Raw genomic sequence first — 25,273 nt, 5'->3', positions numbered from 1 at the left:
GCCCAGCATTCTGCTTTCAAACGTTTTTCTTTCTTTGTAAGCGATTCGACCTTTGCTGGTATTTCTGATCGCTGCACATCACTGAGCTGCATTTATTCCTGATTCTGGGTATTGTGGTCTCAAGCAAAAAGAGTTGTTTCAATGACAAATTTGCCTTCCCAGCTCCCCTTGTTTAGAGTAAGTCAGTGCAAAAAAGCAGTGCTCAGAACAAGAAGACAAATGTATTCCTGCACTAAACCCCATAGATCTGCAGAGCGATTTCTGTAACCTTGTTAAATTCTTGGCTGCTTTCCCATTGGAGAGCGCAGGGCTTTTCCCTCAGTTCCCCCCAGGATCAGCCTCAGGGGCTGCGCAGCTCCATGTCACCACTCGGGTCAATGTGACGGCACAGGGTGACCCAGCATCCAGCAGCACTGCCTCACTCAGCCCCGTGTCCATCCCGCAGGTGGCCGAGCAGCTGATGACCATCGCCTACGAGAGTGGTGTCAACCTCTTCGACACGGCCGAGGTGTATGCGGCGGGCAAGTGAGTCCCTGGTTGGGTGGTGTTTGGGTACGAGGGGTCCCAGCTGCACTGAGGTCCTTCCTGTGCCTCCGGGCATGATTTTGTTTAGGAAATCTCCTATGAAACTCGGTCATTTTCTGGAGCACGCTTTAAAAAAAAAAAGGCCAACACTGCACCCAGCTGAAATGCATCGCTGGTGCCGCCTCGAGACTCACTGGGAAACATCCTGAATAAATGACAAGTCAGTGCCCGTCTCAGTGGTGATGAATGGTCCTTGATGGTGACAGCTCTGAAAACTCCGCGAGCAAGGAGCAGCTCTGGCACAGCTCACGCTTTCAGTATCATTGCTGAACTAAGAAAAGGAAAAAGTCCCTCCCCAGATTTTGGGGGATTTTGGAGCATAGTGTCCAGTGCAGGACCACAGGGCTGGGGCTGGCTGCAGTGTGGAGATCTGCTTGCCCTGAGCATCCTCTGGTGCCTCTCACACGGGCTTTCTCTATTCTGCAGGGCTGAGGTCATCCTGGGGAACATCCTCAAGAAGAAGGGCTGGAGGTACTGTATAGTGGGGCAGCAGCAGGGACACGTGGGAGAGGAAAGCCCACCGAGACCTTACAGATGCTGAGCATTGGCCAGCCAGAGTTGATGTGGGGCTCAGGAGGCGATGTGGGAAGCACTGGGCTCTGGGCATCTCCATCAGCAGCCAGCCCTCCTAACTGCTCCTCATCACTGCTGCTGGCAGGTGGAGGCCTGGTTAGGAGCTGGCTCTGGGCACCTGCTGGAGCTATGGGTATCCCTGCATTGCAGGGAGTGGGACTGATGGCCATTAAGGGTCCCTTCCAACCCAAACCATTCCGTGACTCTCTGATCTCTGCACATTCATCCTCATTTCTGCACACAGAGCAGAGGCAGATTATCTGCGCGGCAGGTCTGAGCACACACGTAAGGCTGTATATTAAGAATGCAAAGCTGTGATGGGCCTTCATCTCGGCCGCCTGGCAGGAGATGATACCTCATGTAAATGAAGCACATTAGCATACGTGGTGTCATTTTAAGAGCATTTACATAATCTTTAAGGCTCTCCCCTGTGTGTCATAGCCCGCAACCAAAGAGCAGTCCCAGCGGTGTTCTCACCGAAACCAGTGCCCCTGTTCTGAGGGATGGATGCTCACTGGGAAATGTTCCACATCCTGTGGCAGAAAGAAGTCAAGCCAAGCAAAACCCAGGCAAATTGTTACACTCATATAATTCTGCAGCAGAATAGTTTGATGATGATAAATATTTGATCTACTATCACACTGGAGTCTCTAGATTAATTCAGCAGATGTATCTTTCCTGGGGTTTTAATGCCTGAGGGAGCACTCCTTTTCTGCGAGCCGTGCTGCTGCCCATGGATGCTGTGAGTGTGGTGGTGCCTTCGGGTAGGAGGGCACTGCCTTGGAGCCAGGTGGGCTCCTGCCTGAGCTCTTCTGGGATCATTTTATTTAACAACAACAATTTTTCTGTTCTGCTCCTAGGCGCTCCAGTCTGGTCATCACAACAAAGCTGTACTGGGGCGGAAAGTAAGTTCAGTGATGCCTTGTTGCCTTGGGGCTGAGGGCTGCCACCCCTTGCTCTGTGTCTGGCTGGGATGTGGGACCTCATCTCTGCCTGCTGCTGGCTGTCACCTCAGCCCCCTAACTGTGTGCTTTGTCTTTGCAGGGCTGAAACAGAGAGAGGGCTCTCGAGGAAGCACATCATTGAAGGTGGGTGCTGTGCCTCAGGCATTTTCCTGTGCCAGAACTCTGAGTTTGCTGCCAGACTCCCTGTAGGGCTGCTGGTGGTTGCTGGTGCAGTGGGCACAGTCCCACACTTCTGCATCCATCCTGCAGTGCATTGTGTGCCTATGTGACTGGGGCTCAGGGCTGCTGCAGGCTGGATCCGTGCCTGCACAGCAGTGTTTTGCAGGCGGGGCACAAATACAGCAGTGCCCATGAAAAGACACATTTCTGTCATATTAAGGATCAGCAGCATTAGCTGTGAGCTTATTATGGTGAGAAGACATCAGCCTGGGAGGCTGTGCCATCCCCACGCACAGGGGATGCGTGTGGGGAATCAGCCAACCCCACAAAGCAGTGCCCAGCATTGGGCCATGCTGTTGCTGCTTGCCCTCTGCTGCCAAAGGTTGAATACCTCTCAGTGATGCTGAGCTGTGAGGTCTGTACCCACACCTCTCATGGGCTTTTGGCACTGCCCCACTGCAGCCCGGTTCTCACGATGTGCCAGGGATCAGCATCACCACCAGCACACTTTGGTGAGCGGAGCTGAACGGGGAGCATCTAAAGAGTGGGGCTGTTGCCCTAGAAAGAATCCCTCATTTTGCATTTGCAGAACTCAGTGACATTAGCATATGACTTTACACTAAGGCAGCACTGGATAACGTTGTGAGCAGCATTCTGTGGGTGTGGGTAACCCCGAGGTGATGTGTCTGACTGTGGGCAGCTTGGTGGTGCAGGTGGGATCATGGCCACCCCAACACCCCTCTGCCACTCGGTGAGAAACTGCTTTGCAAAAGGACAGAGAAGCTCTGGCAGCAGATGAAAGAATTTCACAGAAGTACCAAATAGTGATAAGGTCGATGTTAGCTATTCTCTTCGCCATTTCTTGGATCTCTAATTTGAGCAAATGTTTTCAGGCGGCTCTATTTTGGCTTCTTCTTCATGAACATTCATAAAAAACATTTTGTTCCTGGGAAGATTCGTAGAAAATAAGTGTTAGGACATCTCCCCATCACACACACACATGTATGTGGGCTTTTGGCACCCACTGCCACCAGCAGAGCACACGATGGAGGGCTGCATGGGCCCATTGCAGGTTTGGGGACTTGAGAAGTCTTTTCCAGCTGCAATTCTCTCTTGCATTGCACCTCGTGTGTTGCTGCTGACCCCACATCGCTCTCTGCTTTGCCCCGCAGGGCTGAGGGCCTCCCTGCAGCGCCTGCAGCTGGAATACGTGGATGTGGTCTTTGCCAACCGCCCGGACAACAACACCCCCATGGAAGGTCAGTGCAGCTGTAATTGAAGGTTTTCATGCGACTGATCCTGGCTTACAGGCTTATGCCTCCAATGGTAGGAAATGAAGAACAAATCTTTATTAAATATTCAGGCAGGGCAGCTTAAATATGAAATGGTTCTTTCACGACATCCCGGAGTCCTATATATTTACACTTAAATGAATTTGTATGTCTTTAATGGAAATAGGCATTCCCTTTAAATCCCAATGGTGGTTTTAACGTTCCTCCCTGTATTTTCCTCTCCGATCCCTACAGATGAGGTTGGAATGAGTGTGTTTGCATTTAGGAAGCCACTGTGCCAGCTGACCTGCCTGCACCCCCTGCAGCCAGCGGGGGGTCAGGGAACCCCTCAATCTGCCTTTGCCATCACTCGTATCCCACATCTGCTTGCTCCCTACTGTCTGCACTCACCGCACAGAGCAGCATCAGCTGGGTGCAGGCAGCAGTGCCCGCTCTGCTTGGCGATGGCCATTGGAGGGGCTGTGCTGTGCTGGGGAATGGGAGTGCTCCTTCCCACACACAGCACAGCTGAGCTCTGATGCTGATGGTGTTTTAAGCAGCTCTGCACAGTGCTCCCAGGCTGGGGCTTGGCAGCAGCGTATAAACTGTGGGACTTGGTGAGGTTTTCAGCAGGGTGAGAAAAGGGACGCTTGCATTATGAATGGCGCGGTGTTTATTCTTTCCATGTACTTCATGCTTTTTTTATGGTTCACCTACTAAGCCACTTCTATCCCAGAGCATCTGCTGGGCCATCTGTCAGTTCAGCAATATCTGGCACGCGCACTAAGTGCTAAGCTACCTTCATGAGGCACAATCCCAGCTATGCTCTGTGTCCTTACGTGGCCATGCTTTCCCTATGAGCGAAGAGCTGCTCCCAGCTCTGCTGGAAGCCGTGTCCTGGGTGTGCAACACGTGCTGCATCCCATGTGTGCAGCTGCAGGGATGCGGGTGGCTGAAGGTAATGCAGCCACAAGCGTGGCTCAAAGCCACGGAGTGCTTTGGGAAGGACAGGAACTCCCTGTGTGTGCTGTGCAGCTGGGATCCTCACCAGGGGATGCAAGTCTCATCCTGAGGGTGAGCCGTCTGTAGGTCACCTTGATGTGGTTGCTGGTTATGCACAGTGCCAAATCATGGTAAACTCGCTCGAGTGGGCAGTGAGGCTGTGGGATATGAAATGCAATTGGAGAAATGAGAGAAAGAGCTGTAAATTTTTGTCATGTTGTTTCCATGGTTGTGCATGCAAGTAGGTGAGGTTGGAAGGGGAAACTGTCCTGGCCTGAGCTCATGGCATGGGGCACTGCCATTGAGTGCCAGGCTGGGCCTTTCAGCTCTGTAACTCGGCAGAATGCAGACGAGCTCAGCCCTCTGGTGCCTCTGTGCTTCTCTCTCTCCTGATGAGCTGTCAGTTCTGGGCATTAAAAGCTTCACTCGGAAAATATCCCCTTTCTGATCAAAGGAGATATCTGCAATCTGCTCAGACGGGCGCTCCTCTCCCCGTGCCCTCACGCTACGTTAGCCCTGTAGAGATGCAATCCCAGGCGGTGTCGCAGATGTTTCCCTCGCTCTGGGCGATGCGTGCAGCTGAGCAGAAAGCAGCACAGTGGGGCACGGCTGGGCAGCCCCACACCGGGCGCTGTGCCCCACAGCAGGGCGCGGAGCTGGCTCGGGTTGGTACTGCCTGGCTGCGGGGTTTGGAGACATGCGTGTGCTTTCTCCTGAGAACTCCCCCTCGAAGCGATGACATTTCTGCCATCCAGCAGTGAGCTGCCCAGATGGGTGCTGCCTCAGACCATCCAGAGGCGTACCCATGGGGGAAGGATCTGGTAAACAAGAGCAGTTATAAATATTCTAAGTTGGCTGTTATTCTTTTGAAGGGAACAGAGGTGGGAGAAACGCAAACGACCATGGGCCAAAGCATGTAAGAGGTGTGATGGAACACCCATAAAAATTCCTAAATGATCGTATGGCAGAAATAGAAAACCAACAGCAGTGAGAAGCGGGTGCTGCGGCGGGAGGGAGGAATCCCCATACAGGATTGCTCTGTGGAAACCCCACAGCTTCACCCCACACCTTCACCCCAGTGCGTGGGTGCTTGGGCTGTTACTGCGCTCGATGGGCTGTGCCTGCCCCAACCAGCATGGCCCAGGAATGGAGAAAAGGGTGGATCTGGGGGAGAAAACAAAATGGGAGAACAATATCTGGCTTCTGAGAGCTGCTCTTCACCGGGGGAAAGATCAGTGCTTCCATCGGGAGTTCTGCCTTCTTGGTGCAAAGACAGCCAGCCATGGAAGAGGCACACTGTCCCTTTTAGAGTCCTCCAAGGGTTATAAATGGAGACTTTGCCGTGTTTAGCTGCTTGTCGCTGCCTGCAGGAGAAATCTCACAATAACCTCCAGATTGGCACTGTAAGCGACTCTCTGCCAAGCTGTTTTTTTCCCCCATAAATAGGATGAGAACTCTCATGGTATAAAATGCAGCTCCCCTCCATCTCAAGGCAGTGATGGCCAGCGCTGTTTCAGCAGCCCCAACCCCAGCAAGTACTTTGCAGACAGACAGACAGACTGAGCCTCAGCGGTGCTGAGCGGGCTGGGAACTGCAGCACTGCCCGGGCTGCCTCTCACAGCTCTCCCAGGAAAGGGCACTCTGCAATCTGGCAGTGCTGCTGAGCGCAGGCTGCCTCGTGCGTTACCCATACCAGTGACTAAGGACTGTTTTCTTCTGCTTCCCGGATCTGCTCAGTGTATTTTTGTCAGTCTGAGTGATGCACTGTTCGTGGCTCACATCATCCATGAGGGTAAATATTTTTCAGGGCCTTTTTTCAGTGCTGTTTTGTTGCTGGGAGGATTGGATTACTCAACAAGAACCATCCAGCCGTGGCTTGGCATGAAGGGGGGAAGCGGAGGAGGTGTGAGCGTATTGTGCCAAAGGAGGAAGATGTACGTGGGGTGGGAGGAAGGCTCATCCTGCATCCTTGTGTGGGATCTCTTCTTCCCCATGCATCTGCTATCTGCTCCTCTTACTTTTGGAACCATCCCAGAGGGAAGAAATTGATTTTCAAGTTGGTGGAGCCTCATGAAAACAAAGCAGCATATAGATCTGGAGGAGCCCTGCATGCCAGGCCCACCCTTGCTGACCGGGGTGGTTCCCACCCACTGTGAGCCCGTGCTGATGGCGGCCCTGATCACCAGGAGTGGCTGCTCAGGAGTGGCAGGAGAGCAAGGGGCAGGAGATCCTCCCCAGGTGGGTGTCAGCAGGTTGAAGCTGCATGCAGAGCAAGGCGCCCAGCAGAAGCCGCTGTGTTCTCCAGTTGCTTCATTTCTCAGCAGCATCTCAATGGCCGTAGTGCAAAGAAGCAGATGCTAATATATGCTTGTAGTGAATAAAAGAGAAAATGATTCTTTTTTTTTTTTTGTCTTTTGGTTTATTTTTCGGTCCTACTGCCCTCTAGTGATAAATTTTAGGAGGAATATTATTGTGGGATAATACTTAGACAACAACCAGCTGGTAAAAGTTCCTTAAAGCTGTGAGACAAGCCTCTTTATGCTTTTCCTCCACTTTGCTGCACGGCGCAGTGATCCACCAAGCTTTGCTCCTTGCTGCTGTAGGCTGGAGCTGCTATGGCTGCAGCACCTGCAGCTGTGGGACCGGCCCCGAATCCACATCCAGAGATGGTGGCTGGGTCCTGCAGTGCCACACTGTGCTGGCAGCCCCAAGATGTGATGGTAGCACTCCGTCATGCAGGAGCAGCACGGGGTTGACACAGAGTTCTCTTATGTTTGTCTTTTTCCCTCAGAAATCGTCCGAGCAATGACACACGTCATCAACCAGGGCATGGCCATGTACTGGGGAACGTCACGCTGGAGTGCTATGGAGATCATGGTAAAGCAAAGCCATAAGCTGGCACCAGGACACACATTTCCCAGCCCCCAGAGCTGCTCTGCAGGCTGTGTGTGTCACTCTGTACGTGACTGATGTGCTCCCTGCATGGTCTCTCCCCAGGAAGCCTACTCGGTGGCCCGGCAGTTCAACATGATACCGCCTGTGTGCGAGCAGGCTGAGTACCACCTCTTCCAAAGGGAGAAAGTGGAGGTTCAGCTGCCGGAACTGTACCACAAAATAGGTAAATCTGCAGCTGAGCACTTTGTCTATATTATTTAGAGAGAGAAATAAGGGAAGGCCACACCTGAGCCTCGGGAGGGGAAAAGTGATCCCTCCCCACTGCTGCGCAGGCAGAATGCAAGAGTTTGGCAAGAGCCAAGACCCCAGCCTAGCAGAAAGCCTGGCTTGCTGCATCTCTGATAGCGAGGTGTTAACTGCCACGGCTGCATTTTGCCCTCGGGGACCAGTGGGCACCGACCTATCTGAACAGGGCTCATACAGGGCTTTGTGTGAGCACCGAGGGCGCCCTATGTGAGGAAAGGAGGAATTATGGCTGCATCTGCCAGGACGATGCTCCCATGTCCCCCAAGGGGCTGAAGAGCCCTGGCAGTGCCGTACCAGCAGGCAGCAATCGCTGCTCTCTGGGCTGAGTGCACAGATTCTGGTACAACCCAGAGGTCTCCTGGTTCCGTGACTCTCTGTCCACTCTCTGCAGGGGTGGGTGCCATGACGTGGTCTCCCCTCGCCTGCGGGATCATCTCAGGGAAATACGGCAACGGGGTCCCCGAAAGCTCAAGGGCTGCCCTGAAGGTATTTGTGTCACTTGTTGGGGGAAAAGGGATGTGCTGCAGTGCTGAGGGCAGGCAAACAGCAGCAGGAATCCATCTCCACTGCTGGATGGGTCTCGGGGAATGAGCTGAAGAGAAAGGTGCAGCCTGCACTGATGTGCTTACAAAGGGGTCGATTTTCAATTGGGGTATTTCATAGCGTTTGTAATTTGTTTTCAACATGAAGGCTACATTTCAAGACAAAGTCTGGGCGTTTTACTGCAAGCTAGCTCAGAAGGCAGCATTTCCCAGAGGGACCTGAATTACATTGGTGGGAATGAAAGAGAATCAAATGTCAGGTCTGAATACAAACTGAAATCTCAGCTCCTTCTCATTAGCTTTCTGATCTTGAAAGGCAATAGTAAACCTTGAACAAGATCAGATGTCCTCTCACTTTTCTGGGGGGAGGAAGGAGGCGTGTCGGAAGCTGACCAGTATTTCACCATTTTCCAATTGCCATTGGGTCCAGTGATCCAAATGTGACACTTCAGAGTCAGAACTTCAGGTGAAGCTCAGAAAGGCATAGCACTACAAGAGCAGGCAGCAGGAGGGGACGTCTCGCCCAGCCCTGCATATCACTGCATCACGGGGATTTTCAGAGATGTTTCTATTTGCACCAACCTTTCAGCTTGGGAAGGTTAAAATCAACATCTGACTGCAGTGTAATTCCCCTCCAGTGCTACCAGTGGCTGAAAGAAAAAATCATAAGCGAGGAGGGAAGAAAGCAGCAGACGAAGCTGAAGGACCTCTCGCCCATTGCAGAGCGCCTTGGCTGCACACTACCTCAGCTAGCAGTCGGTAAGGGGAGCAGGAACGCTGTCATTAGCACTGAATGCTCTTTGCTCTTTGTCAGAAATGCACGACTTAGCTCCCATCCTCCTAGTAAAAAGGGAAATACTCTGAGCTGCAGATTCAGTGCCTTCTGTGTGGCTGAAAGACGAGCACAGATGAACTCCTACACAAACCCGGGAGGCTGCAGGTACTCTGAGCTCCAGGTGTTTGCTTTGGAGTCAGCGATGCCTACGTAAATAGAAACTGAAAAAACGGTGTTGCCTCTCAAGCAGGACAGAGGGCAGCTTTCTCTTCGGGTGTATCTGTAGATGCGTTTTTCAGTTATAACACTTGAATGAATAATGAGGAATGACATGAGGAATTATGGAACAAAGTGGCAGGAATGTGGAGAGTCTGATGTGAATTGCAGCAGTAATTCAGGAAGGGTAACACATTTCGAGGGACGCAGTAACAGAAGGAACCAAGACCACTGTGGGATATGGAGGTTGAAGGCCCTGCCATGGCAGGGGGTTGGAACTTGCTGATCCTTGGGGTCCCTTCCAACCCAAGCCATTCTACGGTTCTATCTATAATTCTATTATTTTATGATATGAAAATGCCATCTATTGCCTTTGAGGAACAACTGCTCTGTTCTCCTCACACAAAATAACTTTTTTTTTTTTTTTTTTTGAGTGAGCAGTAGTGTTATTTAGCAATCAGAAAAGGACAAGGCAACCAGGAAAGGGCTGATGAGGGAAAATATTAGGGGCGTGTTTACCTTGGATCGAGTATTCCTGAATTATTTAGCTGAGAGAGGAGCCAGATCAGGAAGAAGATGAAACCATAAAATGACGAATGATGCAGATGCAGCAAACCAGGCATTCCCAGCCCTTATTTAGTGGGAACAAGAACAATCCGATGAATGAGAGACAGCACATTTAAAAATGGAAAAGGGAGATATCGACATGATGCATAACCTTCCTGTTTAATGGGAGTAGAAATGACTCAGAAGTGACCTGGAAAATGACAGCTTCCAAAAATAATAGTGCTCTTCTTCAAACAAAGAGAGAAGCTCTGGCTAATACTGGATGGGCAGCAGCACAGTGAGGTGAGCCCCTTGTTCCTGACCATCCCATGCCTTTGTTTGCAGCGTGGTGTCTGAGGAACGAGGGGGTGAGCTCTGTCCTTCTAGGATCTTCCAATCCGGAGCAGCTGATCGAGAACCTCGGAGCCATACAGGCAAGTGCCAGAGGTGGGGCAGCTCCTGCCCAGCGCCGCTGTGTTACACCCACACTGACAGCAGTGCCCTCATTTTCCTAACTGAATCTCAAACCGTGGTGTGTTGTTTCAGCCCCAGTTGCACACATCAATTAGGCAAACCTATGGCACCTCGCTGTGACTTATAACCATCTGCAGTGGTTACATCTGCGTTGGGCAGTTCAACGTGTTGCTTCACTCTTTGTCTGAAAGCTCACTTAAGCAAGTGAACCGATGTCAACACACATGATGCAAATCTTCAGTGTTAGTAAGAAGAAAAGCACAGGCCCATGTCATTGCCTTGGACCTTATTTATTCTCTTAATTATTTCTTAATGATTCTCTTAATTATTATTGCTTTTCGCAAATAAGGGCATTCCTGCCACCAGCTTTGTTTCTGCTGCAGTTGAGTGCATATAGAGTTCAGGACAATGGTTTCTGTGGTTGTCTCACAGGGCAAAGTCACTAAAGTTATTTCTTTACGGGAGAAAGGTATCAAATAAATGATTAAATATATCACATATGCATGAAGAAAGAAAAACAACAGAGGAAACATTATTTGATAAAATCCGGATTTAGATTTGGAAACAATCCATGGCTATCTTCAGTGGAAACTGAATTAAATGTCAGTTTTCTTCCACCCCTAGGTTCTTCCAAAGATGACATCACATATTGTAAATGAAATAGATAACATCCTGGGAAATAAGCCCTACAGCAAGAAGGACTACAGATCATAATGCAATGCATGGACTGCATGGTTTGATAAGTGCTCTGTACAGAAGTCCTGAGCGACTGTCGGGTCATTAGAATCATTCAGCAGCTTGCTGCTCGGTGTCTGCCGGTACCGGCTCCTCCCAGGTGTGCTACCATTGCTACCAATCCGCAGTGAAATCCGAAAGCACAGTCGATCTCCTTTACAAGCAAGAATAGTCTTGCATTTTCTTACCTTCGACCGACTTCATTAGTTTTCACTTTTCTCTTGGCACTTCATGCTTGTGCTGTGAAAAACATACGTAAAGCAAAAAAGAATTTGTAACCTTCAGGTACTCAGTAATTAAAGAAGGATGTACAGATATATTTTTTCAATGAAGAAAAGCCAGATACAACTTAAGGTTTTAATAAAACCACGTTTGGGAAATCTCAACCACAGAGTTTCTTCAGTCAGGTTAAGAGGCAGAATGGGTAAGTTCAAATTTCCCACTTGCTTTTTTATGCTGATCACACGCTATAGATTCTGTTTGTAACTGAATAATGGACTTAAGTCGGAGAACTGATTAGAAGTTACAGAGCTCAACTCCTAACTAAACAATTATTTCAGCTGTGGAGTACTCTTCGGCAGTATCTCTGAGTACAGAGCAGAAGAGCACGGTTAGAAAGCCCCAGAGTGCATGTCAGGTTAACACCAACAACTGCTGTCTGCAATGGTTTAATTCTGCGTAAACTTCAAACCAAGAAAGCCATGGTGAAACCTTTATTTTTTGCGTTTTATCGAAACCTGCCTCTACTTTTGCCTGCTTGTAGACATAGCTATTGCAAATCTTAATATTCTTGAGCTTCTGAGGATGTAGATATTTATATAGAAAACATATAGCTGCTGAAAAATGCCAGACAAAATCAGGTGTGTACATAACTGGAAGGCCACATTTGCTTTAACTTGTTCTGGAATCGGGCATAAGTAAACGCATAGTGTTTTTAGGACCCGTTTTAAACAGGTAGTTCTTTTGTGAGCACTTCGTCCCTCTACAGGAGTTGATAGTAAACGTTTACCAGTTAATTTGCCCATCTTGAGAACCATATCATATTTTACCATAAGTTTGCTTTGTAAAGTGCACCTCTGATTTCAGTAAACCCTTCCCACTGGTACTGAATCACACACTTTAGGAACACGCTTCCTGGAGGGTACAGCTCTGTACAGTATTTGTAGGACCCCTGTATTCTACCCCCAACCTTCAGGATCTCTGCTGCGTGTGCGCAGTGCTCACGTGAACAGCTGGGAATACTTGATTTGTTTCCTCCTGTATTTATTCTAACAAGCTATGGTCTGTGTAAATGAACTTCGCTGCTGTATAGCAAGAAATGCAATTTGACTTTGACTTCTGCTTGGACAAAATAAAAGCATTTTGTGCAACTAATTTTATACTTAAGAGACCCTTTACTGACAGTGACGCTGACTGTGGTGAAGCACAGACACAGAGCACGGTGTGGGGAAGTGCTGCCCTGCAGGGTCCAGCTCTGGGCTACCTGCACGTCACAACTAAGCAGCAGTGTGCAGCTTGTATTGGACATTAAAGAAAATAAAGCCATCCTGACCCTAAAACAACAAATCCCGATGCTTTTCTGTGAAGAAGTCCAGAAAAAGAACTGAAGGAAAAATGCAAACCCAATACACACATGAGAACGCCCATGAAAAACATTTGTTTCAGGCTGTCAGCACTGCAGCATTCACTCTTCAGAAAAGCTGACACATAATGTGCTCAGGCCTCGGGAAGTGGCAATAGCAAAAAAACAAGGTGAGATGCAAAGCTGCTGATAAAAGACTCAGCAGGCTGACAGTAATAGCAGAAGAAAGAGCTGCTTCAAATCACTGCTCTCTAGATGGCAGATTTCATGGAAAATACACCTGCAAAGTGTCTGATAGGGCAGCCTTCATCCCTGCAAACACTGACAGCTAACTCGAGAACTGCCACTGCCTGTCTGTGGCACTGAATCCAAATGCCATGTGCTTCCAGCAGGAGCTGAGCCCATCGCCGAGCAGTGAAACAGAACAGGCCTCACATCATGTTCTGACTGCAAGTCAGATGCTGTTTTACATGTGCTAAAGACTTAGCAGTGTTAAGGCTGATACTGCTTCATATTTGTACTGGCACTGAACACATCAAAACCAGTATTAGAAGTATGCTTCTTACCCATTCTTGCTGTGTCACAGTATTATTTTAATCCAGCTCTCAGCTCTGCTCCTCCATCAGTAGCCCTTGCACACCAGAGCTGCAAGGCAGGTCAGAAAACTAGAGAAGCTGAAAATCTGACAACTTAGCATAGAAAAACCTGTTTCAAATTCCTACAGAGAACTCACAGAGCAAATGCTATCTGGGTTGCCTTGGACTATCTCCTGAAGTTTCAAATCTTTGTTTTACTAAACTATACATAAATACGAATCTCATAGAAGCACAAAGATTAGCAAAGTAATTTTTACATTAAATCTGATTACAAGATTTCTCTTCCTAGTTTGGGGATTGCAAGCATGTAGTAGCAGTATCCAAAACTTCCAAATATAACTCCATTAATAGCAGTTGAGTTAAGCATTTCACATAACAGCTGCTTCACTGATAGCCAGAAAGAAGGCGAAAGGATTGCCTGATAAAGTCATTACAGCGAGCCAGCCAGGGCCTCTTAGTTCAGTTGTGCCAGAAAAACTGGTTCCTTTTTTTTTTATTTATGACTTGAGAGATGAAAACCAATTAAAGAACATTTTCCTAGGAGTCACTGTTTAGGTTTTTATCTCAAAGTTTTTTAAAAATGAGGAATGTTTCCAATGAAAGCAATCCCACACTGACTTGCAGGAGATTCCTCTCTTACGGTAGTGGAGAGAGTTGACAAACCTACACACATTGCTCACCCAGAGAGATACCCACTTTCAGGAACTGAGGACATACAAGGTATTTAATGACAGAAAGTCTCCTTTTTATTAAAACTTTGCAAGTTACAATGAAGAGGGATGGATTGTCAATTTTTATGATTACAGACTGCAGCTCTTCTAATAGTTTACAGGGGAATTCCACTATGGGGTTTGACTGTAGCTGTTCTGTGCTGCTGTGCAGCAGTCCCTTGTGGTTGACTCATACTGTCTAATGGTCTGCAGTAACATCACACCTATGAAATACTTCAGAAAAGCTGTTTGATAACAGCTCACATGCCATTTACTGTCAATGCCAAGTAAATATTAGATTCAGTTACTGAGCAATGCCATATAAAGATACCTAAGGTAAATGAACTTTCAATTGAAAACCTCCCCCCAAACCCTCAGGCAGTCCCATTATAAAAAAAATACTATTTTTATTCCACTCTCAAGTAGAAGTTGAACCCTCCCACAAAAACAAATTGCTTTTTCTTTGGTCTACTTGGATCCTGTAGACAGCAGGGCAATCAGTCCAGACGAAGCACTTATGGAAAGGATATAGTTTCTGTAAGAAGAAAGTCAAGGAAGCACACATGGGTAGGTACTTCTGCTTTTACAGAACTTGGTAAACATTTTACCAAAAACAATGAATCAAAAAGGTCTTCCTCGTAAAACTTTAAATTGGGCACTGCAACAGTGCAGCAGAAATGCTAAGTCAGGGCTTGAAACCGTGACTGAGCACCTGGTGGGAAGGCAGGACCAATCCAGGGAAGCTCAGGTGCATGCAATGTACCTCAATGATGGAAGGAGTGGAGCCAGGATGTACCCCTCCCCAGACTTCATTTAAGGGTTGGCAGTAGAGGTGATGGTATCTTGTTTGAGATTCCTGTGTGGAGATTACCTTCTGAAGGTAAGTAGTTTCTTTCCTTTATTTTCTGTGCCCACAGCTGTTGTGTTTGAGCAAATCCTTACTGGCTGCAGCCTGGGACCCTGGTATTCTGCTATTGTTGCTGTGCTTTCCACCATTACAAACACTAACTTGAAATATAGCTTTCAACCAAGGTTATGAACCAGGTGTTGTTTACAATGTATTTAACCTTAAAATAAAGACACCTCTAAAGGTTAGCCTGTTCTTGTCAAAGTGCTTATAAATAATGCAGGTCTCTTATGTATACAGTGCTCATCATCAGCATTTAAGTAACAAAAATATTTATATGTGAAGTAACCAAAACTAAACAATCCTATAATTTTACAGCATCTGACAACACCATTGTAGTTCTTCTGTAAACACAAGCTGCCTCCTGACTGCAGAATTACAAATGAAATGGGAAAAGGATTTCTGTGAGAGCCAACAGCAGATGATAAACATTTAAATGATTTGGAAGTGTTGGGTTTGGTTGGTTTTGGTTTTTTTTTTTTTTTTTGTATTGTCTACTTCTACATTCAAGTGTTTCTGAGTTGAAAAACCACAACAAATTGCACACCTCAGCAGGGTGAAGGTGCTACACAGATAACAAATGTATCTATGAATGGCAACCAATGGGTGTAGGACTTTAGTTGTTTTAGGTGTGGTAATAAAGGATACACAGTGGGGTTGAAATTCTTCAGCACAAAAAATGAAGCAATGATGACCAGGACCAGAAAGAGGGTATTGTTGTAGAAGATGGAAAAAGTTGTTGCTTCATAATCTGCAACTTCATTTTTCTTCCACAGAATCCTAGGAACAAGTAAAAACATTTCAAAATGTACTTAAGTCAATGCATGTCCTGACACACTCACAGTTAAGAAGAAACTTCCACCCAGTAGGGAAGCAAACAACAGCTCTTGTCACAGCCAGCTTCTAAAAGACAGAGCGCTGCAAAAACTATCAGTCAACTCAGCAGTCAAAGGAAAGCCTGTATACACTCTGCACTTGTAAGTCACTTAGATACACAATTGTTTTCCCACCCTGCACATCAAACCTAGTGCCATGTAAACAGCAGTCTGTGCAAGTTTGTATCTGCTACATGCCAACAGCGTGCCTGGCAGTTAGAAAGAAAGATGTGGCTTTTTTTGCTTCCAAAGTGAAGATAATTCATCTCATATGGTCCTAACAGGCATCTAATCTAACAAGGAGCAATATCTATCCAGGCATATCTTGGATATCAGTAAGTTATTGTATTGGAAATCTGCTACTTGCTTTGCCAGTTATAACCACTGGGATAAAAAGTGCAACTACTGATGAGCAGCACAGTAGAGCAATATAAGGGAATGCTATACAGATGGAACTTGCATTCCACTAAGCAAAGTATGTTACATGAGTCTGTTCTTAAAGAAATGAATTTATCTTAATTCTAGAGGTAGCTATGACTGTTACTCATCAGACAGCTATTAGCAACCCTATATGCAAAATTGTCTTCCTTTCCACATCAAGAATGGAGAGGCTGCCTTTGTAAATAAAGGTTTCAACATTTGAGACCATTCACGGATACTTAAAAAGAGGATTTACAGATGGATGAAAAGCTGATAGTATAACTAGTAATAAAACAAGGGAAAGACAAAAGAGCACAAGGAAGATTACCTTTCATCCTTCTCCTTCCGAGACATCTTCCTGTTGTCTGCCTCAGAAAGCTTGCGAGTAACTTCTTTGGAAACGGCATCTTCTCTCTTCTGTGCAACCCTATAAGAAACACCATTCATGGTAAAGTTGAAAAATAGACGGGGGGAAAAAAAAAAAGGACTATAGGAAGATGCATTATACAGGGAAAAACAAAGGTTAGCCAAGATACCAAACAGTTTGCCAAGCTGAAGGGACAATTAGCAGTAGTCAAATTATGAGAAGTACTTCTCAAATGCAATTTATAGCAATAGCCCCTGAGAACAAGGGTTGCTTTGCTGTTTCATCATTCTCCCAGCAGACAAGGCAGGTCTGTTCTACAGGAGATGTGACATGCAATCAGAAGTTACTGACACCAAAGAAGCCTATGAAATACACGCTCAGTCCAAACATCTTTTTACCCCACGCTGAAGGTAATGATCCCAAGGTATTAGGTAACAGCAATAAGAAAAGTATGCAGTGGATGCCTTTGTGTCACATCTTACATTGTGGTCAAGGACTTTCAATGGAAGAGCAGTCAAGAAGCAAAGCTGATCACTTAACATTTGAGCTGTGAAATTTCCCATTCTTAAAGCTCACAACTCAGCATTCATACTGTCCTCACAACCTAATGCAATTCATCAGCTGATACAGTGGGATTCAATGACAGTAAGTACTAACGCAGCCTGGCTTACATCTGTTGATTCAAGCACAAGGGTTCTACAGTGTAACATTTCACATCTTCATAGAAATGTTGACTACGTTTCTGCTGAATTATTACAAACTAAGACGTACACCAGACAGCCACCAAACTCACTTGTGCTTGAGGATGAACTTGACGTTCTTATACGCAAACGCCACGAGGTAGGTACTGATGAGAGTCATCACGCTGTACAGCACGGCAGACTGAACCAGATCCATGTGCCATATCCTCCAGTAGAGCCCTTGAGGACAGAACCGCAACGCGCTGTGAGCGCCGAGTGCCGCCACGCTCCAACCCCACCAAGGGCCGAAGCTGCCACGTCGCCAGCGGGGCCCGGACCCGCGGCTGCACGGAAGGGGCCCGAGGCGGGGGGAGGGCTCCACTCGGTGCCCCCTCTCCCATCAGGAGAGCCCGATCCCCCCTGCGCTGCCCTCCCACCCCCCGAGGGAGGCCCCGATCCCCGCCGACCCCCGGCTCGCTCCCGCCGCTTACAAATGGGGATGGCAGAGACGATGAAGGCGTTGCCGAAGAAGAGAGCGGAGGACTTGGCCGAGAGGTTGCGGCTGAAGTCCTGCAGCAGCAGATCCTCCTCCGACTGCTGCCGCCCGCCGGGACCGCCTTTGGGCGCCATGCCTGGGTACAGTCAGCACTGCCGAGGACGGGGCACCGCTTCCGGTGCGCTGGGCGCTACTTCCGGTGCGTTGGGCGGTACTTCCGACGCGCGAGGAGCCACTTCCGGTGGTGGTGGCTGTTCCCGCCGTTCTCGCTGAAGCGATGTTGTCTGCTCGTCCCTCAACCGCCGCCGGGCGCCGTCGCGGGGCCCGCAGCCGGGCCTGGAGCCACCCCCGCGGGACGCGGCGGAAGCCGGCGCTGCTTGGGGCCTCGGGCTCGGCTGCAAGTGAGTACGGGACCCGCGTGTGGGGCTGGGCAGCTCCGGCGGGGCGGTGCGGTGCTGGCGTACGGTGACGTTGCTTTATAAAAAGCAAACAACAACAAAAAAATCCAAGTTATTTCATATCTAGTTTGTTAAAAGCCTTTGTTTTTAATTTTTCTGGAAATATCCGGCCGTTTCTCCTCCCACACGCACCGGCCTGGCAGGCAGAGTGCCCTGCAGACCCCTGGGCCTTATCCCGGCCCTGGGCACTGCTGGGCTCTGCCTCCCCGGGTTTGTATTTCTCACATGAAAACGATGAGGCGTTATTGAAGCGTCCATCTTTGTGAAGTTTAACTAAGCCACTTCTTCCAGTTTTGCACCCCCAATTGTGTGCCTTGCTAGCAAGAAAGAATAGGAGGTGCAGCACATGCTGAAGAAGTGCTAGTTGGACATGGAAGCAAGTTTATATTGTCAAAAAGTCATTGTATGTTATGACTGAAGAGAGGCTGATAAAACATGTAAGAGCAGTAGAGCGCTCTGCTGTTTGATCTTGTGATAAATGCCTGAGACCAGACCTGGATTTCATAATGCATGCAGCATATTAAACATGGTGCTGATAGAATGGTGTCACTGATGTTGTGTTGCCTACAGGCAGTGCTGGGAGCGATGCTGCTGATGGTGAGGCCGTCCTGCGTGGCATGGAAATGCACCTGCAGCAGGGATCCCCAGGCTGACAGCACAGCAGGCTGCATGGGGCTCTGAGTGCCGGCAGAAACTCCGGTGAGTGCTGTGTGAGTGCTCCAGTGCTGGGCCTGACCCCCTGCTCTATGCGTGGGCCAGTCTTGCCTTTTTATTTACCCCCTTGCTGTCGTAGAGTCGTTTGAGTTGGAAGAGACCTTTAAAGGCTGTTGGTCCAGCTTTCCCTGCAATGAATGGGGGCATCCACCAGCTCTTTCTTACAGCCTCTTTAGATACTGACAGGCTGTTCTCAGGTCTCCTGGAGCCTTCTCCTCTCCAGGCTGCACAGCCTCAGCTCTCAACCTGTCCTCGTAGCAGAGGTGTTCCATCCCTGAGATCATTTCTGTGGCCCTCCTCAGGACACACTCTAGCAGGTCAACCTCTCCTGTGCTGAGGACTCCATGTCTGGACACAGTAGTCCAGGTGAGGTCTCAGCACAGAGCAAAGTGGCAGGATCACCTTCCTGACCTGCTGGCCATGTTTCCTGTGATGGAGTCCAGGGTACAGTTGGCTTTCTGGCCTTTGAAGGGACACTGCTGGCTCATTGCCAGCTTGCCAAGTACCCCCAGGTTCTTTTTGGCAGAGCTGCACTCTATCCTTTTGTCTCCCGGCTTGTATGTGTAACAGGAGTTGCCATGATTCAGGTGTGAGACCTTGCACTTGGCTTTGTCAAGCTCTGCGAGGTTCCCCTGAGCCCATTGCTCATCCTGTTTAGGTTTCTCCAGATGGCTTTCCATCCCCCGAGGAGGAGGAACTGCCCACGGCCAGGTTTTTACCTGCTAGCTCTTGCCAGAGGAGGAACTCGCAGACAGCCCTGTGTCACGGGTCACTAAACAGCTATGTTAGGTATTCTGTTTCCTGGAGCTGTGGCCTGTGGGACTCACGAGTAGAGCATCTCCCTGTAGCTGCAGCTGGCCAGCACGTAGAGCTCTGTGTGGGCACTGTCTTTAGTCATTGTTCCTCTTAGGTGCTTTGAATGCTGTTGAACAGTTGGTGATTGGGTGATTGCTCTTACATCTGATAAGATCATAATATTATTTCAGCTGTATCTCTTTAATTTATATGTATTTCTGTGGCTAAGAATGGAAAAAATATGAAATGCATTTAAAAATAATGAAGAGGAATTCAGACTTCTAATGAAATAATTTTCTCTGTGGAATTTATATGGGTCATCAGAGATATTTTAGTGGATTGTTGCTTCAAAGTCTTTAAGCATTTAAATCTGCATGTATATATTTAACTGGACTTGCAAACGTGCCTGATTTTCATGGATTTCTTTATTTTGGATGAGTGGTGTATGGTTGTTGAGTCACAGCCTGAACCACTGATGGAGCACCTGCGGAAAGGACCCCGTGAGCCCTGGGAGCTCAGGTGAAGGCAATTCAGTGGTGTGACCAGAAGGGGTGGAGCCTGGCTGCACCTCTCTTAGACCCCATTTAAGGGCTGACTGCCACTGGGGAAGGATCTCTTTGTGGAGATCCCTCCTTGGTGAAGCTTTCCTCTGTAACCCTTGAATCTTCTGATACGGGTGAGCAATCTTCTTCCCTTCCTTTGTAGCACCTTTTTATGGTGCTGGTCCTTCTATCCTCTCGCCTTTGTTGTAACACCTTTCCCATGGTATTGATCTGTCCAATTGCTACATGAATCTGTTACATGAAATAAGTGACTGCCTTATTTTTTTGGTAACCCTTTTATTGTCTGTGTTTTGAGTGTCCTGGGTCTTTAGGAGTGGAGTTCAATCTTGTTTACTTTGTAAAAGGGTTGGAAGCTAAATATATACTAGGTAGCACCACTATTTGATAGTGTTACAAGTTACAAGAATTTTCTTATTAAAGTACCTTTGTTAGGATTGCTTAAAGTAGTTGGAAACCATAGGAAAGACAAAGTGCGAGATTGTTTTAAGGCTCCAGTTCGTTGCCTGTGTTCTTGCACAGTTTTCTCTTTCACTCATCTGCGTAAATTTGTGTTGTGGTGGAATGTAATTAAGTCTTTTTGTTCTAAGATTGGGTTTACGTGGGAAGGATGCAATCATCTTGGAACAAAGTTTGCCAGATGATCATCTGTCTCTCCATTAAGATGAAGTATGGCATTGTTTTGAGCAGTAGAATGCTGGAAGGTTTTCTTGAAGAAATAAATGAGCTTTTTTTTTTTTTTTTTAAAGCCTTGGCACTGGCAGGCTGCAGCTTTGGGCAGAACGCTGCGTCCCATGAAACTGTCACTGAAGCTTTGTATTCAATCTGAGTATGTCATGCTTGCCTCCCCAAAAATAAATTGGTATGCAGATTTCTGTTAAAACAACTCGGTTTTTAAGTGCCTGAATCTGCTTTGTGCTTACTGCATTTTATCTGAACCCTCATTCAGAAGCCATTGGGCTCATAAGACTTCACACCAGAGGAACAATGGCTTCTTGACCCAGGAGAAATCCTCTTCTTATATTAATTCTGTGAACTCTTTAATTTACGTTTCTTACCAAATTTCATAATGAAACAGAAATAGTGATAAGTATTGTGGAAATACAAGATTTATCTTTACTTTTCTCATGGTTTCTCTTAAGCCTCATGGTTCTCGTGGTTTCTCTGAGCTGGACCAAGCTGTCAGCTTGAAATGAGTGCAGTGGCATTTCCCAGCAGGATTTGTTCTGCCTATTTTGCTTCTACTGATCTGTGCAAAGTATAGACTCAAAAACACGTTTGTGTCAGACTGGAAAGCAGACTCCTCAAGGCAGGTGATAAATAGTAAATAAGGCTGCTCTTCGCAAGGTTCTATTGGTCATTGTGCATTTAAAAAAGCATGTATTTATTAGATTCTGATAGTGTGCTTGCTTAGGTAGCATGAAGAGAAAGGCATGAGACAGCAGCATTAATGAATCCATGATGTATTTTTAGGTTTTTTTCTCTGTTGATGAATTTGTCATCTCTTCCTTTAGGTGCCAAAATCATAAGAGAACCCTGAAGGTGCAGAAGGGGAAATTCCTGTGAGACAGCACAGAACAACCTGAGGTGGGTAAAGAGCAGAGCCAGAAAGCTTTTGCTGGAGCCCTTTCCGTCACTACAGCAGTGCTAGAAATAGATGTCCTGGGGCTGAAGGGTTGTAAGGTCCTTGTAGAAGTCTTTCTTGTCAGTAGGAAACTCAGCTACTGTGAAGTGGTGTTGTTCTGGCCAAAGCTCAGTGCCTGAATACCTAGGATGTCATCGTTGTCTGGGCTGATAGCAGAGGTCGTTTAGCTGTTCTTCCATATCCAGTGCCCTCTGTCTTAGGGCCTGTCTGTATCTAAGGGAAATGAAAGCAATGTTCTCAATGTGTTGCTTAAATTGTTGTTGTTAAATTGTTTTACAAGGGGGAATAATTCTGCATTCCATCAGATTTGTTCATTACAGAATCTTGTGTCAGAGATCTTTTGAACTGTGTGTGCTGTGTTCTTCATGTGGTGTGAAGTGACCTTTCTGTCAAATTCTGGCCGTGGTTTTCCAGCTGTGCCTACCTAAACCCTTGGGAACACACAAATTCTGCAAGTAGCAGATTATTGTAAATAATAGTTCTCAAGCTTATGGAAAATTCTGTATTACTTTGAGTGATGGTTCTTTCTTGGCATAGCTCTGCTGAAAAGAGGCTTTTGCAGCTTGATGCATTATGCAGTCCTAATCTAATTCAAAGGCTCTCAATAACTGTGTTTTTTTTTTTTAGGTAACAAAACCTGTGGAAAAAATTCCCTTGAGATTAATACATAATGTATGAACAGACCAAGTAGGACCAGTTTTGCTGTCTTCCAGTGTTACTACTAGGACATTCCAGTATTTATGGTTCAGTGAATTGCTCTGTTGTTAGTTGCCATGGCAGCTGACAACCTGTGTAATAGAAGAACTCTGAAAACCCTTCAGACAAAGGCATGTCTCTTTCTGGATACTGACTGCTCTCACATCCCGACAATAATGGTGGTATCAAAAAAGAGATACTGGCAATAATCTTCTCTGAGAGCTACAAAGTAGTGCTTGTGGCTAAAATACATGTCACCCTGTTGGTGATTATAGCTTGATCTCTGTGTTGTTGTACAACTTGCATTTGTAAAAGTAACAGAACACTGTGTGCTATGTGCAATTACAGTGCACACCCTAAACAAAAACCTGTAACAACAAATGTTCTCAGCAGGGACTTTGATACACCCTCTCTGTTCCTTGCTTTTATAACATGACTTTATCAGAGTAAATGTGCAGAAATACCTGATATTTTAGGGTTGGTTGTTTCAGCCACTTACAGAATGTGAGACAGAAATGTATACAGCTATCTTCTAGAAGAGTTTTATTTCTTTTATGTTGATGCTTGCACGTTTGGAGTTTTTTTGTGTTCTTTTTAAAGCACGAGTGATGCATGTTGTTACGTTTGGGGAGGGGGTCTGTCTTCCTCAAATTAAGAGCCCTTCTTTGCAGTATATGGACTAAAAGGTCTGTGACAGCTTGCAGCTTTTATTGCACTTCTCAGTAGTGTATTCTCCTCATTCTGGCTAGAAGAAATCTGAACCGATTTCTTTCTGTGCTTCTTTCTGTCTCAGTGCTTGTTAATTGGTAACTAAATTAAACGTGTGATGAGCGTGAACTGAGCAGTTCTGCTGTCTGTGTGGTACAGGTGGATGAGAAGCATTTTTGTTCTGTGCTATGCTTTTTTTTTTTTATCTTTTTGTAGAATTAGAGGTTTACAACTGAACCTCTAACTTGGCTGTATTACTTTTCAGGCAGATCAGTTCCAGGGTGTGGTTCAGAGCACAGCCCCCAAACCAGCACAGCTGCTGCATAGCTGGAGGGGCAGTCTTGAACTTGCAGCTCATAACGTGCAGAATTTCTGTGGCCCTTCTGTAACTGAAGGGAGCTCAGTGTAGCACTGACCCATTTTTGGTGTCTTGAAATGATCTCATCTGTTCTAGTTTCTTCCTTTAAATGTTTTTCAAGCTTTGGTTGGTAGACTTTTCTGCATGTAGAGCAGATGAATGAAATAATGTCTGTAAGTAGGTTCTTAGGGGGGCCTGCTTAGTCAACATTTTTCTCAGATACTTCATGGAACTGCCACCTTGGAAAAGCGATATTGAATGCAGTATTTGACAAATAACTAAGTTATACAGGTAAAAATTAACCTAATATTCAGGATTTAGGGCATCTATTTCTCTAACATCATGATCTGTTTTCCATGTTGCTGTGAGAGCAGGAGGTATGTCCTGCACATAATCCAAAGCTTTTTGAAAGCAGGAAATACAAAACCATGGTATCTTACTTAATCCTTTAGCATATCCTGAACTTGTATTCTGAGTGAGCACAAAATCCCCTGTTTTGGTTGCTCTGGAGGCTGTGCAGCTTGATACGTGAGTGTGCTCCAGCCAAATGTGAGCCTAGCATGGGCAGTCACTCGCTGTGCACTGGGATGTGTAACTTTCACTGAGAAGGACTCTTCCAGACATGCAGCTGTGGGAGTGTCACTGCACATGGAGGTGCTGGAGGCTTTTGTATGGATGGTGGAATTGCAGGACAAAATTAAGCCTGTGAGCTGTGTTGTTAATACTTTGGCACTAGAGCTGCACTAGGGGAGGCTGAGAAAGTTGCAGGAATGAGCCTTTAATAGAGGCAGACCTACCAAACTGTGCTTCATGTGTGGAAGGCAACTGGCATGCCTTAGGAGAGCAAAATGAGTGAAAGGTGTGACTGAGGCAGTGGAGCACTGGCCCAGGGCCCAGATTTGTTGCAGGCTACATAGCAACATCTGTAACCATCCCTTTAGTTGCTGCCTCTGTGTATTTTGTATGAAGGGTGCTAGGCGACCAGCCACTTAAATATGGGGTGGACATCTTGTGTCTCTAACTGCATGCGGACTGCAAGCAGTCAGATGTATTCCCCACGTAAGGAACGTATTGGGTGATCTGCAGTGGGGATTTGCTGGTCTAGTTCAGCACTCTGAATCCCAGTTAGTAGGAGGAAGTTGGCCAGGTGGGATTTCTGGATCTTAAATGTGTGTCAAACACCCACTGCTGCTTCATCCTTCAGCAGCATAGGAGGGTCTCGTGGTGGTTGGTGTCACTTCCCTCCTGTGAGTTATCTCTGGGATTTCCCATTGTGGATCTTAGCCGTGGGGAATCTTAGCCTATGAAGAATAGCCACAAGAGCTGGTCACCCACGTGCTGATGGCTCCTAAAGCACTCATGCTTGGATGTGTGAATAAAAGGGGATATTTATGTCGACTCCACTGCAGGATGGTTATTTGCAGTTGCATATAGCTCACAGTAGCCTCGTGCATCTCAAACTCATCACAGTAATACCCACTGCACTGTAATGGTCTGACAAAATGGTCTGTCTGGTTTTGCCAGATGTAAGATAATGTTTGTGTTGCTGCTTTCCAGGTGTGCCTTTACAATTTGCTGAGCTTTTGGTTGAAGAATGGCTACTATTGATGTGCAGATAGTAAGCTGCCTACATATTTCTGTGGAAGTAGCTTTAATTTTGGA

The 25,273-nt window shown here is 46.9% G+C and overlaps 3 protein-coding genes across 5 annotated transcripts in view; 2 read left to right on the top strand and 1 right to left on the bottom strand.

Annotated features, from left to right (window-relative positions):
* Positions 1 to 11,037, top strand: part of KCNAB1 (potassium voltage-gated channel subfamily A regulatory beta subunit 1) — a 33,100-nt gene extending 22,063 nt beyond the window's left edge. For all 3 annotated transcript variants that reach the window (XM_019619221.3, XM_010717023.3, XM_085232967.1), the window contains exons 4-14: positions 446 to 525; positions 1,012 to 1,056; positions 2,019 to 2,063; positions 2,203 to 2,246; positions 3,455 to 3,541; positions 7,347 to 7,432; positions 7,553 to 7,673; positions 8,148 to 8,242; positions 8,937 to 9,057; positions 10,181 to 10,269; positions 10,934 to 11,037. In XM_019619221.3, coding sequence (XP_019474766.1) covers positions 446 to 525; positions 1,012 to 1,056; positions 2,019 to 2,063; positions 2,203 to 2,246; positions 3,455 to 3,541; positions 7,347 to 7,432; positions 7,553 to 7,673; positions 8,148 to 8,242; positions 8,937 to 9,057; positions 10,181 to 10,269; positions 10,934 to 11,023 — 903 coding nt within the window. In that variant the 3' untranslated portion in view covers positions 11,024 to 11,037. The remainder of the gene's footprint in view (positions 1 to 445; positions 526 to 1,011; positions 1,057 to 2,018; positions 2,064 to 2,202; positions 2,247 to 3,454; positions 3,542 to 7,346; positions 7,433 to 7,552; positions 7,674 to 8,147; positions 8,243 to 8,936; positions 9,058 to 10,180; positions 10,270 to 10,933) is intronic.
* Positions 11,038 to 13,945: 2,908 nt separating this feature from the next.
* On the bottom strand, positions 13,946 to 17,871 carry SSR3 (signal sequence receptor subunit 3). Its single transcript, XM_085233023.1, has 5 exons — positions 17,673 to 17,871; positions 17,295 to 17,421; positions 16,463 to 16,561; positions 15,488 to 15,619; positions 13,946 to 14,467 (listed from the first exon to the last, which is right to left on the bottom strand). Exons 1-5 carry the CDS (start codon positions 17,809 to 17,811, stop codon positions 14,401 to 14,403), a joined length of 564 nt encoding a protein of 187 aa, XP_085089149.1. The 5' UTR covers positions 17,812 to 17,871; the 3' UTR covers positions 13,946 to 14,400.
* A 26-nt stretch (positions 17,872 to 17,897) lies between these two features.
* TIPARP (TCDD inducible poly(ADP-ribose) polymerase) overlaps positions 17,898 to 25,273 on the top strand; it is a 34,147-nt gene continuing 26,771 nt past the window's right edge. Inside the window, exons 1-3 of the mRNA XM_085233021.1 lie at positions 17,898 to 18,078; positions 18,706 to 18,834; positions 21,719 to 21,791. The gene's annotated coding sequence lies outside the window, so the exon portion shown is untranslated. The remainder of the gene's footprint in view (positions 18,079 to 18,705; positions 18,835 to 21,718; positions 21,792 to 25,273) is intronic.

Source organism: Meleagris gallopavo, chromosome 11, assembly GCF_905368555.1.
Source record: "Meleagris gallopavo chromosome 11, MGAL_WU_HG_1.1, whole genome shotgun sequence".
NCBI lineage: Eukaryota > Metazoa > Chordata > Aves > Galliformes > Phasianidae > Meleagris > Meleagris gallopavo.
This window is presented reverse-complemented; position numbering and strand designations above follow the sequence as displayed.

Bases quoted from the DNA above. Each gene is read 5' to 3' on its own strand.
- SSR3 (XM_085233023.1), bottom strand. From the start codon at position 17,811: ATGGCGCCCAAAGGCGGTCCCGGCGGGCGGCAGCAGTCGGAGGAGGAT. The intron at 17,422-17,672 runs GTAAGCGGCGGG...TCTGTCCTCAAG, and splicing joins CGTCTCTGCCATCCCCATTT to GGCTCTACTGGAGGATATGG. The intron at 16,562-17,294 runs GTGAGTTTGGTG...TGTTTCTTATAG, and splicing joins AAGTTCATCCTCAAGCACAA to GGTTGCACAGAAGAGAGAAG.